The following is a 12503-nucleotide window of genomic DNA, read 5'->3' on the forward strand; positions in this document are numbered from 1 at the left end:
TTGATAGGGATTATGTTGAATCTGCAGATCCCTTTGGATAGTATTGACATTTTAACAATGTTAAGCCTTCCTACCCATGAATATGATGTCTTTCATCTCCTTGGCTAAATTTATTTCTGAGTGTTTTATTCTTTCAGATGCTTTTGGAAATGAAATTGCTTTCTTAATTTCCTTTTCAGATTGTTCATTGCTGGTGTGTAGAAACACAGATCTTTGTGTGTTGATCTTGTAACCCACAACTTCGTTAAATTTATTTATTAGCTCTAGTAGCTTTCTTGTGGATTATTTGGTATTTCCTATATACAGAATCGTGTCATCTGTGAATAAAAACAATTTTATTCATCTCTTTTCTGTTTGGAAGCCTTTTTTTTCTTTTGGAGGGTTAATTGCTCTTTTTACGGTCTAATTGAATTTCTTTTATATGTTTTTCTTATCTAATTTTCTTGTCCAGAACTGCCAGTACAATATTGAATAGCAGTGGTGAAAACAGGCATCCTGTTTCGCTCCTGACCTTAGGGAGAGAGCTTTCAGTCTTTCACCACTCATTTGATTTTAGTTGTTGGGTTTTCATGAATTTCATTTATCATGTTGAATAAGTTCCCTTTTATTTTCGGAGTAGTATTTTTTCTTTTTGTTCTTGTTTTTATTTTATTTTGTTTTTAATCATGAAAGGTTGTTGGATTTTGTCAAATGTCTTTTCTGAGACAATTGAGACGATCATGCTTTTTCTTCCTTTATTCTGTTGATGTGGTATATTGTATTGATTGATTTTCTTTTATCTTTAACTACCCTTGCATTCCTGGGGTAAATCCCACTTGATCACACTGTATAATTCTTTTTTTTTTTTCTTTCTTTTTAATTAAAAAAATTTTTAAACTAAAAAATTAAAAAATAAATAGAAATCTTGATTAATTAATTTATAAAAAAATGAAAATAAACTGCATAAGAAACACAAGGTTAGTAATAATAGCTATCATTTACTCAGCCATTGTTACGTGGAGTCTCGTGGAACAGTAGAAAGTTAGAAAGTTAGCCTATTTTTCAAAGAAAAGAAACTGAAGCTCAGAGTATGTAAACTTGCACTGCTGGAGCCAGAATTAAAATCCAAGGCTAATGAAAAGATTATGCCATATTTCAAACCATCACATAATCCTTTCAAATCCTAGTTCCGTAAAAACAAAAAACCCTAAATGGTCACATATTTGTAGATAGAGACCTGCTACTTACCTAATTTATCTGAACATTTAATAAAACTGTTTGTCTGAAGGAGACTGGCAGTATTACTATTTAGTTATACTGCTAATTAGCCTTCAATTATTTGTATAGCACAGAAGAAATAACACTGCTCACATACAAGAGAGAAAGCAGGTCAATGACATGTGCACTGTATAATTCTTTTAATGTGCTATATTCTTTGGTTTGCTAGTATCTTGTTGAGGATTTTTATATCTCTATTCATAAGGTAATATTGATCTGTAATTTTCTTTTCCTGTGATATATTTATCTGGCTTCAGTATCAAGATAACGCTTGCTTCATAGAATAAGTTCGGAAGTGACTTCATTCCTTTTTATGGCTGAATAATATCTCATGGTATGAATATACTACATTTTGTTTATCCATTTGTTGGTTGACCAATATTTGGATTGCTTCTGCCTTTTAACAATGATGAATAATTTTGCTCTAAACCTTCATGTAGAAATGTTTGTGTGGACATATGATTTCATTTCTTTTGGGTGTATAATTCCTAGGAAGGAAATTGCTGGGTCATGTGATAACTTGATGTTTAACTATTTAAAGATCTTTCCCTGAAGCATCTGCATTATTTCACATTTTCCACCAGCAATGTATGAAGGTTCCAATTTCTCCACATCCAGCCAACATTACTGGACTTTTAAATTCTAGCCAGCCTAATAAATGTAAAATGATATCTCATTGTGGTTTTGATTTGCATTTCCTCGATGACTAATGATGTTGAGAATTTTTTTCATGCCCTTATTGTAATTTTGTGTATCTTATCTAGAGAAACTTATTCATATCCTTTACCCATTTTTCCTAATATTTTAATTTATTTATTTGGCCTCACCAGGTCATAGTTGTGGCGTGTGCTAGTGCCCTGACCATGGATCAGACTCCAGGCCCCCTGCATTGGGAGCTCAGAGTGTTAGCCACTGGGCCACCAGGGAAGTCCCTCCTTTCCCTATTTTTCAGTTGAACTTTAAAAAATTTATAATTTAGTGGTGAGAAGTTGCTATGTATTGTAATACAGAATATTATCTTCTATGGGCCCACACTTATAACCCTCCAAGCAAGCACTGCTCTAGGGTTCCTGGGCCTTGCTTTGTGCAGCAGGCTTTTGCAGAGGCCTGCAGTGGGAAAATACCCTTCAGCAATCTCCATGTAATTAGGCAGAGACTGAGGCTAGATCTGAAATTGTACCTTGGCTTGCTTCCCTTCTCTGTCCTATTTCTCCTTTCCCTGATTTCATGATCTCCTCTTCAGCAAATCACCAGTATCTTAGTCCTTGTTGCCAGGTCTGCTTCCAGGGGAACTTGAAAGAGCTTGGAACAGCTCAGGAACTAAGAGGAAGGTAGGTGCTGTTGGAACTCAGACAGCATGGAGATAGAGGAGTGAGGTGAGGCTCAAGTGATGGGCAGAGGCCTGACCACACAGAACTTTGTAGATCACAGCGATGGGCACAGTGGGGTTTACCCGGAGTGCCATGGGATGCCACTAGGCTGTGTTAAGTGGGGACTACCATTAGTTTACATTTTGCAGGAAAGTGAAGTCGCTCAGTCGTGTCCAACTCTTTGTGACCCCATGGATGGTAGCCTACCAGGCTCTGCGGTCCATGGGATTTTCCAGGCAAGAATACTGGAGTGGGCTGCCATTTCCTTCTTCAGGGGATCTTCCCAACCCAGGGATCAAACCCGGGTCTCCTGGATTGCAGACAGATGCTTTACCGTCTGAGCCACTAGGGAAGCCCTTAGAGGGACATTTTGCAAAGGTCCCTCTAACTTCTGTGCGGAGGGCAGATCAAAGGGCCCAAGAGGCTGCAGGAGGACCATTGAGGATACTGTTACAACTGTCCAGGGGAAAGAAGATGAAGGCTGGGATGAGGATGGGAGGATGGAAAGAGAAAGAAGTAGATTAGAGAGAGATGAGGAGGGTGGATCTGGGGCCTCTGGGGCAGTTCAAGGACAACTTGCGGTTTCCAACCAGGGTGCCTGAATGGATGGTACTCAGAGAAGGAGGCAGACTTGGGAGGGTTCCACAGGCCAGATGACACCCCCTTGCCATCTCTGGTCTTGACCAATCCCCCCATTTCACAGATGGAGACAATAAGGCCTGAGGAAGTGCAGTGGTTCACCCAAATCCCCATCATGCCCCAGACTGCAGGGGATGGGATCCAAAGGTCCTGTTACCTGGCCAGAGGACTTGTTTATTCTCCAGGGAGCCCACTGGTTCTGGCCTCAGAGAGCTATTTTGCAGCTGGGAGAGAGTGGGGTTTTGGGCCTGATGGGTTTGTCCTGGGCTGAAAGCCAGTTCGCAGCTCACAGAGAACAGAACATTGCTGTACCCGGAGGGCAGCCTGTGCTGCCAGGTGCCCTGTCTTGGTCTGATGTGGGTAACTTGAAGACCTGAGGGTGTGGGGTGCCCACCTCAGAGTGGCTCACATCTGCTCTCCTGGAGTGGGCATGCACCAGAGCTCAATCCAAATTCTGTGGTTCCCGTTTTCTGGTCCTTCTTTCCCTTGCTGTGTGACCTTGGGCCAGTAGCCTCTCTTCTCCAGTCTTCAGTCTTCTCATCTGTAAAATGGAAACATACTAGAGTGTGAATTTCATGCACTCAGGGTGGTAGGGAATATTGGATGCAGAAATGGATGGACAAAAACAAAAACAAAAACAAAAACAAAAAAACCCCACCACATTGTAAATTGTAAAGTGCCTGAACTTCTATTTGGGCTCGGTCCAACCTGTGCCTCCAGCCACTGCCCAGTGGATTTCTCAGACTTCACAGTCTGGATTTCTCAGCCCTCTGGGGAGGAAAAGGCGTAATGTGGAGCTCAAGGATCCCGCGATCTTATTATCCTGGCCCAGCAGGCTTGACACACCCACTGGACAGATGGGAAAAACTGAGAGGCAGCCATCTGCTCAGAGTCACCAGACAGTTAAGCCTGAATTCAAAGCCTGGGCTCTCTGATCCAAAGACGAGAAAGATCCTTATCCATTCAGTGACCCAATGGGACAGATGGGGTAAACTGAGGGCCAAAAAGGGGAAGCAACCTGCCTGGGGTCATGAAAGCAGCCAACAGGCAGCAGGGCGGAAGGGTCACGTGAGGTCCCTGACTCCCAGGCTGTGCTCCTTCTACCAGCCCTTGCCCACCACTCCTGGAGCTTGCAACGAGTTTCCCATCATACTGGGATAATCACAGTCATGTCACTGGCAGACTTGAGGTTCCTCCTCAGCCCCATTTTCTTCCCACCAGAACAGGCTGCAAACTTTCTTAAGAGAGCCATCAGAGAGACATTGCCCCTCCTCAGCCTCAGAACAGAATTTGGGAATTAGTAGAGAATCTTTTGGGGTGGAGGGGCATACCATGCCTCCTCCATGGGCAGATCAGGGCAAAGTCAATCAATCAGCTCTCTTTGGCTTTCAGGAGACAGCTGGGGATCCAGAATACTAATCAGGGAATCCACATGATTCAGAGAGCAAAAGACCCTTTGGGAATCCGTTGACGTCCTTTGAAGGAATTTCTTCCCTGATTTGTTGGGTAATGAAATCAGGGGCTGGGCTGGCTTGGTGCCAGAGTATAGCACTACACATCACTTAATGAGCACTTACTAAGGAGCCTTTCTAAGGACCTTCCACATAGTAACTCATTTAGTACTCACAGCAAGCCTCTGAGGTCTGGTGATTCTCATTTTAAGGATGAGGACATCAAAGCACAGAAAGGTGGCATAATCTGGCCAAAGACTCACAGCTTGTGATTTATGGAGCCTGGGCAGGAACCCAGTCCATCCATGTGAAGGACCACCAAGCCACGCTGCCTTGGATGCTTTTGGAGACCAGAGAAAGTGCCACCTAAAGGGCCAAGTCCCGCCCAGCCAAAGCCCCTGGCTGCATGGCAGTGTCCTGGCACAGCAGGACTGCTGAAGAGACAAAGCCCATGGTCACTGCAGAATTAGCAACCAGCCCAGCTTGTCTGAAGATGAGTCTGAAGCATCAGTGCTGTGTCGAGTCCCAGTTTTGCCACTTGCTATGTGACACTGGGCAAGGCATCACCAAACCTCTCTGAGTCTCAGTTTCCTCCTCAGTAAAATGGGGTGAAATCAATATTGGCTTCGTAGGATTGTTGTGAAAAATTCAACAAGGCCGGCAAAGCTTTTAAAGGGCTTAGCACCAAGCCAGACACAAAGAAAACACAGAATAAATGTTAACTATTATTATTAATCATCTTTAAAATTTTTATTTATTTTTTAGCTGTGCTGGGGTCTTTGTTGTTGCATGCAGGATTTTCTCTAATTGTGGCGCTTGGGCTTCTCATTGTGGTGGCTTCTCTTGTTGCTGATCATGGGCTCTAGGACACACGGACTTCAGTACCTGTAGCATGAGAGCTCAGTGGTTGCAGTTCCCGGGCTCTAGAGCACAGGCTCAATAGTTATGGTGTACCAGTTTAGCTACGTCTTGGCATGTGGGATCCTCCCAGACCAGGGGTCGAACCTGTGTCTCTTGCATTGGCTGGCAGATTCTTTACTACCAAGCCACCAGAAAGCCTTACTATTATTAATTACTATATTTCATTTCTGCACCCCTTTCTCTCCTTTGGGCTGCTGTGAATAAACAAGTTGTTGGGGTTCGGTTCTTTTTGGAGACAGAGGGATGTATGAGACGGCTTTGGAGACCCTCCCTCCCAAGGATTCCTGGATTATCCATACCCCTCCTCAGCCCCCCTCAGCCCTAGCAGTAGCTGTAGCCTCTCAGAACTCAGTTTTCATCCTTACACCCCAGGTACCCTGGCTCCCTGCCTGTGGTCCCCACTGGCTGGATGCTGTTGCTATGGCAACAGCATTTTAAGAGCCTTCAGCCCCACTCTGAGGCAACAGGCATGGATGGAGATGGGCAATCAAATGCCTCCTGCATCCTCAGGGCTGTCTGGACAGAAGGCAGATTGGAATGAAAGATCAGAGCTGGCTTGGGGTTGAGGTGGGGGCACCGGCTCAGGTCTCAGCCCCAAGTGTTTCCCAACAACACACACACTTCACTGTGTTGCCTGAGCAGTTGGTTACAAATGCAAGTTCCAGCCACCCCGCCCCACAGGTCTGGTTTTGATTATCTGGGGTGGGATCCCCTAGGAAACTGCCTTTGAACAGCTCTGCTTGTGGTTCTCAGGCAGAGAGGCCTCAGACCACTCTTGACGGAATCTTGAGCCCCGGAAGATGCCCAAAGATATTTTGGGCATGGAGATTTGTGCAGCTCTCTCTACTGAGACAGCTCTTGAGAAACCCTGTTTGTTCTCCGGTCCTGCCTCCCCCACTTCTTCTAGAGCCTCATCTTGTGGGAGGACGTGTACCCCACCCTCATCCCGGAGCCAGGAAAATTCCAGGGCTAAGCTACCAGAGGCCACCTTGGTGAGGCATCCTAGGACAGACAGGCACACGCTCTTGGGATAATGACATTCAGGGGAGGCGCCAGCCGGGGTCACTCCGGGCATTGTGAAAGGCCCGCTTTCTTCTGGATGCTCTGATCTCAGAGCCTCTTGAGTCTTTTCCCACTGTCTCCTCGCACCACCTGCTGGCTGGGGATGTGGCTCCCTACCACAGCAAAACCTGATGGCACTGGACACCAGAGGCTGTGCCTAGAGAGAGGTGGGGCTTAGGGTGGGGAGAGCGGACGGTAGGGTCTGAGGACCTGTGCTGGGGAGGGGAAGAAGACAGAGATACAGGAGAAGGAAGGGGTCCTCTCTGGGGTTCCTTGAACTTCAGACTGATGTTCATATCGGTTGGAGAAGCCAAGTGACAGAGACGCGGCAGACAGTCCACCTCCCTACCCCTCTTTTGTGCACTAACTGGCCTCCAGCAGGTGATTCTCTTTGCTTGAGGCCAGCGGTACCAGTGAATAAATTACATGCGATAATTCCCTTGACAGCACACCCTTTATTCCCTTCCCAGACTCACTCCCTCTGCTCCTTTGCCAGTAGTTCCTGGGATCAAAGCCAAAGAAATGTGCACTCGAATCCTTGTGTAGGGTTTGTTTCCTTGTGGGCCCCTAAGACAAGAAACCACTCCCCAATCTCCCCACCCTGGGTTCCATCATGAGGGCAGCTCTGCCCCTCGTGTTCCAAGAGGAAGCTGGCACACCCCAGAACTCCAGGCGGGCATCTGGCCCGCCTAAGTCAGAGACCTCTGGAAAGGTATGTACCATCAGCTCTTTCCACAACGAGTCTCTGGGGTTTTGGAGCCAATGCCACGCTTCCCCATGTCCTGCCCTGCCCTGCGCTCTCATTATTCCGAATGTGAGTCGGGCTTCCCGGAGCTACCTGGGGCCAGGAGCAGGTGCCGGGTTCTCATCCTCCAAGCACGGGCCAAACTCAGTAACTATGTTCTGAGGGATCATCCTGGGCTCCCCATCTGTTGCTGGGCTCCACCCCAAGCACTCCCCGCACCCCGCCCTCAGGAGTCTGATGATTGACGGGAACTCCCAGCTAGAGGGAAGCAGGGGGACTTGTGTGGGGCGAGTCCTCCAGAGACGTCTGTGAGCCTGTCCCCTCTGAGGAGAAGCTGTCCCCAGCAGGCTGGGAGATCTGAGTCTGCCTGGGGAGTCGCTGCCAGGAGAAGAGGGTGGTGAGGAAACGCTCAGGAGCGGGGTCCAAGGGCCCATGGGGGGTTCTGCCTTCATCAGCCTCAACAGCCTGGCCAGCTTCCTGGGTCGGAGGGGCCGCTTGGAGATTTCTGTTCTGTCCGCGCCTGGGGGCCCAAGGAGGCCAACGGGATTTGGGCGAACGATCTGAACCCAGTGAGTCCTGGAGGGGCAGGTCCCATCTGCCCTTGGAAGTGACTTCCCCATTCAGGCCCTGGTCCTTGGCAGCCGCCCCCCTGAGTTCCGGGCACGTGGGGTGGGCCGGGGAACCTGCTGGGCACGGACAGTGGGCTAGCGCCTTCTTCAGGAGCATCTGGATGTCCTCGTGTCTCGCCTGGGCCTCCTCCCACAGGTCCCGGCCCAGGCCCTCCCGGCTCAGCGAGGCCACCTGCAGCCCCATGGCTGTGAGCTTCTCGGCAGGAAACTCGGACGCCAGGCGCTGCAGGTAGCGGTGGAGACGGCGCTGGTCCCCAGGGCTGGTCCTCTGGGCCTTGCCCAGCCTGAGCTGGGCCATCAGGTCCTGACAGTCCATGTGGAACCAGGTCACCTGGGAGACAAGAAAAGAGGAGGTGGGGTGAGGATAGGGATGTACTCCCTCTGAGCAGAGAGGAGGCTTCAATAATGAATCTAGCTAGAGAGAATTAATAAAAATGCCCAATCCATGTTAGGCCCCTCCCCACCCAGCATGGCTGTGGTTCTCTCTGCTGCTGCTGATGATAACAATATTCCTCTTTCTTCCCCAAGGACCCACCAGAAACAATCCCCATCACCCTTGAGATCTTTAGGCACAGTCTTCCAGACTTGGACCAGTAAGGACTCAACCCTCTCTAGGGCTCAGATTCCCCCTACGTAAAGTGGAGGTTGTGGTAACTAATCATGAAAATTGGGGAGCTGAATAATGTGGATTCTCAGAGGGTATGAACCCCTTATAAGTGGTGCTGAGGGAGGAGACTGGCTAATATTGATTGAACCACTGACCGTCTGCCAGCCTCTGTGCATCTCATGTAGGATCTCACTGAACCAGTGGCCCATTTTACAGAGGAGGAAACTGAGGCTCAGAGACGTGAAGTCACTTGCCTCAGGTCAGGGAGAAGCTGGGATTTGAACTCAACTGTCCCGCCTCAAGAGGGTATCTTGCAAGCACCTCCTTGAACAGGAGAAACTGGCCCAGGTGGGGCCACACCCTTGCAATTCCATGGGGAGACTGTCAGCCAGACCTGGCCTGGAAGCCCCTTCACTCTGGTCAGGCCCTCTCTGGGGCTTCTGCCTGCCCCCACGTCACCCACAAAATGTCTGCAGGCCGCAAAGAGCCAACACATTTCCAGCAGCTCGTGAAAAACATAATCTTTCTCTCCATTAATTTAGAAGCCGACAGCGAGTCGTTAGGCGGTGGGGACTGAAGAACCATTTTCTCCGAGGAGACCATCCTTCCGCGGATTAAAGGAACTTGTCTGTAGATAAATGGCTTCATATTCGCGGAAGCACACTGAGCTCATGGCTGGGAAAGGGCTCCATAAATCTCCCTTAGCGGTACAATCGTGTTATTATTATTTAGTGCCAAAGCTGCCGCCCGCACGCTCTCCATCTGGGGCTGAGCCCAGCACTGAGCCGTCCGGCTGTCTGTCTGTCTGGGACCAGATATTCCAGGCCAAGCCGGACAGAGGTGGACAGCACCTCAGAAACCATCTTGCCCCACTGCTTATTGTGCGGATTAAAATTCAAAGCCGGAGAGGAGAACGGGGCTGAACACCCAGGCTGAATGCTGAGAGACAGGTCAGGTGGGAATGAAGGTTAAGGCCATCCCCTCCTGTCTTGTACGACCTCCGAAAGACTCTGGGCTCCTGCACGCCCCCCAGCCCTTCTCCCTACACCAGACTCCTCACTCTTCCTCCATTCACGCGACCAATTACTGAGCCTCCTCTGGGTGCTGACCCTGCCCTGGGCACCGTGATAGAACCAGGACCCAGTCGGACCTGGTCCCTGCTGGAGGAGCCCAGCTCACAGTGACAGATAAGGGAGAGGCGAGCAGGTGATGGAGCCACAGGATAAGCTGATTGCAAAGAGCCCCATGAAGTCATCAGCACAGGGTGATGAGAGAGAATGTGGTGGGTGGGGCAGGAGCTGCGGGCTCAGGCAGGACCTCTGTGAGGAAGGGACATACGAGCTGAGACTTACCAAAGGCAAGGAGCCAGCCCGTCAAGGGGAAAAGTTTTCCAGCCTGAGAGAACAGCCAGTGCAAAGGCCTCAGTGCTGGAGCTAGCTTGCTTTCTCCAGAGAAGGTTGATGGGGATGAAACTGGCTAAATTTAGTAAACAGAGGAGAGAAGCTTCCAGATACCCTTAACCCACGAGGCATTACCCCTCTTCCTCCTGTTGCCCCAGCTCTGCAACAGAGAGGTGGGACTAGATCAAGGTTCTCAGCCTGGTTCTCACCCCATGAAGTTGCCTGCAAAGGTCTACATGTAGAGGGAAAGTCTATGACTTTGCTCAGATTCTCAGAAATCCCCAGGCTCCAAAAAGCAATGACAAACCTAGACAGCATATTAAAAAGCAGAGACATCAGTTTGCCGACAAAGGTCCAGATAGTCAAAGCTATGGTTTTTCCAGTAGTCATGTATAGATGTGAGAGTTGGACCATAAAGAAGGCTGAACACTGAAGAATTGATGTCTTTGAACTGTGGTGCTGGAGAAGACTTTTGAGAGTCCCTTGGATAGTAAGGAAATCAAACCAGTCAATGCTAAAGGAAATCAACCCTGAATATTCATTGGAAGGACTGATGCTGAAGCTGAAGCTCCAATACTTTGACACCTGATGCAAAGAGCCGACTGACTGGAAAAGACCCTGATGCTGGGAAAGATCGAGGGCAGGAGGACAAGGGGGCGTAGAGGATGAGCTGGTTGGATGGCATCACCGACTCGATGGACATGAGTTTGAGCAAACTCTGGGAGATGGTGAAGGACAGGGAAGCCTGGCGTGCTGCAGTCCATGAGGTCACAAAGAGTCTGACACGACTGAGCAACTGAACGACAACAACGTGCCCCTAAACCCATCACTTAAGAAGCAGATGTTTTCCGAGGGTCCTCTGAGAGTTCGTGTCCCGGGGAGGCTCCTGTGTAGTGGGACAAACCGGGTTCAGAGATCAGCCGGACCTGGTTTAGGGGGGTAACTTCATCTTGCAAACCTTGCTTCCCTTTCAGAAAATGCAGCTAACTCTCTTTGCTATGGAAATGACTGTGGAATGAAGAGAGCCTAGCACTGCGCCTGGCCACTCCTGCCCACCCTTCCTCCCAGGCGCTGGGGGCAGGGGTGGGAGGCCTAGGCTGGAAGGCTCACCTTCTTGCAGAAGTGGTGCAGGTGGAGCAGCGTCTCCAGGTCTGTGCGTTGCCGCTCGGCCGCCATGTAGAAGTGGGTCAGCTTCGCCTGGAAGGCCCGCTGGGTGAAGGCAAAGGCTGCCAGCTCCGGGAGCTCGGTCCCTCCTGCCTCCCCAGCCCTGGCTGCTGCTGCCAGCTGGGCCGCCTGCTTGCACAGCTCCAGGCCGCGGCGGTATTGGGCCTGAGTGGGGAGGGGAGGGTGTCCACTCAGCTCCAGCCTCTCTACCAAGATATGAGACTTCCTGAGTCTCAGCTTCCTCATCTATAAAATGGGAATCCGGGGTTCACTTTGCCCACTGAGACTCTACTTAGTGTCACCTTCTTCTGGAAAAATTCCCTGACTCCAGAGTCTGAGTTAGAGGCTTCTCATCTATGTTACCACGGTGTTCCCCTTCTGACTATTTCCCCATTGCCCCTCCAACCCACCCTCCAAAAAAAAAAAAAAAACTGCCCTGGAAGTTCCCTGGGGGTTAAAACAGGGGCTGAATTGCCCTGGGCCCCAGGACCCAGCACATCAGAAGGCAGACTCCCCCACCTCCCAGGCTGATTCAGTAGGGCTAGAGTAGGACTCTGGAATCTGTATTTTAAGAAATCCGTCAGGGATTCTGAGATCGGTCATCTTTGGACTTGGTAGTCAGGGAAAGCTTCCTGGAAGAGACAATATCTAAGCCGAGCCCTTTGTGATCCAAGCTTCTTCCCTCACTGTCTTGAGCAGCTTTCTAGTACTTCCCCACCTTCGCAACTTTTCCCAGCAGTGCCACCCCCACCCTGCTCTGGTCCTCTCCATCTGCTCCCATCCTGTCCCTCAGTCTCAGGAACGCACCGCAGCCTGAAGGAAGAAGTCCTCAAACTCTGCGTGGGCTTTCTCCACTGTGTCCAAGCTTCCGTCCTTGGGGGTCAGCACTTGCAGGCACCGGCTTCCTTCCTGCTCCATCCAGTGGCTGACCTGGAGCAGGGAGGGAGGTTTGGATGTGAGGGACTGCTGAGGAAATATCCCTTGGCCAGCCTCCCGATTTCGTGAGAGGCTGAGGTCTTGTCCTCAGTCATTTGGGGGCCCACTGACCTGGCCTGAAACCCCCCGCCCTCGATTCTGGCGACATGAGGATTCAATGAGGGACAGATGGGGTAAAATGGCTCTCGATCCCACGAGTCCTCTTCGTATTCCGGGGTGTCTTAAAGGGCACATACTCACCTACTTTATCCTCACAAAGCCCCGGGTGGCCACTAATTTCATCCCCCATTTAACAGATGAGGAAATCTAGGCACTGAATAGT

General features: G+C 49.7%; 1 protein-coding gene and 1 non-coding gene across 2 annotated transcripts in view; both read right to left on the bottom strand.

The window, feature by feature from the left end:
* Positions 1-1255: 1255 nt before the first annotated feature.
* LOC133259933 (small nucleolar RNA SNORA19) lies at positions 1256-1385 on the bottom strand. Its single transcript, XR_009740601.1, has one exon. It is a non-coding gene; the product is annotated as a small nucleolar RNA SNORA19 (small nucleolar RNA).
* Positions 1386-7135: 5750 nt separating this feature from the next.
* KIAA1755 (KIAA1755 ortholog) overlaps positions 7136-12503 on the bottom strand; it is a 38903-nt gene continuing 33535 nt past the window's right edge. The window contains exons 12-14 of the mRNA XM_061437558.1: positions 12053-12175; positions 11192-11410; positions 7136-8405 (exon numbers count right to left, since the gene is read on the bottom strand). Of these exons, the coding sequence (XP_061293542.1) occupies positions 7704-8405; positions 11192-11410; positions 12053-12175 (1044 nt within the window). The 3' untranslated portion in view covers positions 7136-7703. The remainder of the gene's footprint in view (positions 8406-11191; positions 11411-12052; positions 12176-12503) is intronic.

The sequence above is a fragment of the Bos javanicus genome, chromosome 13, assembly GCF_032452875.1.
Source record: "Bos javanicus breed banteng chromosome 13, ARS-OSU_banteng_1.0, whole genome shotgun sequence".
Lineage (NCBI taxonomy): Eukaryota > Metazoa > Chordata > Mammalia > Artiodactyla > Bovidae > Bos > Bos javanicus.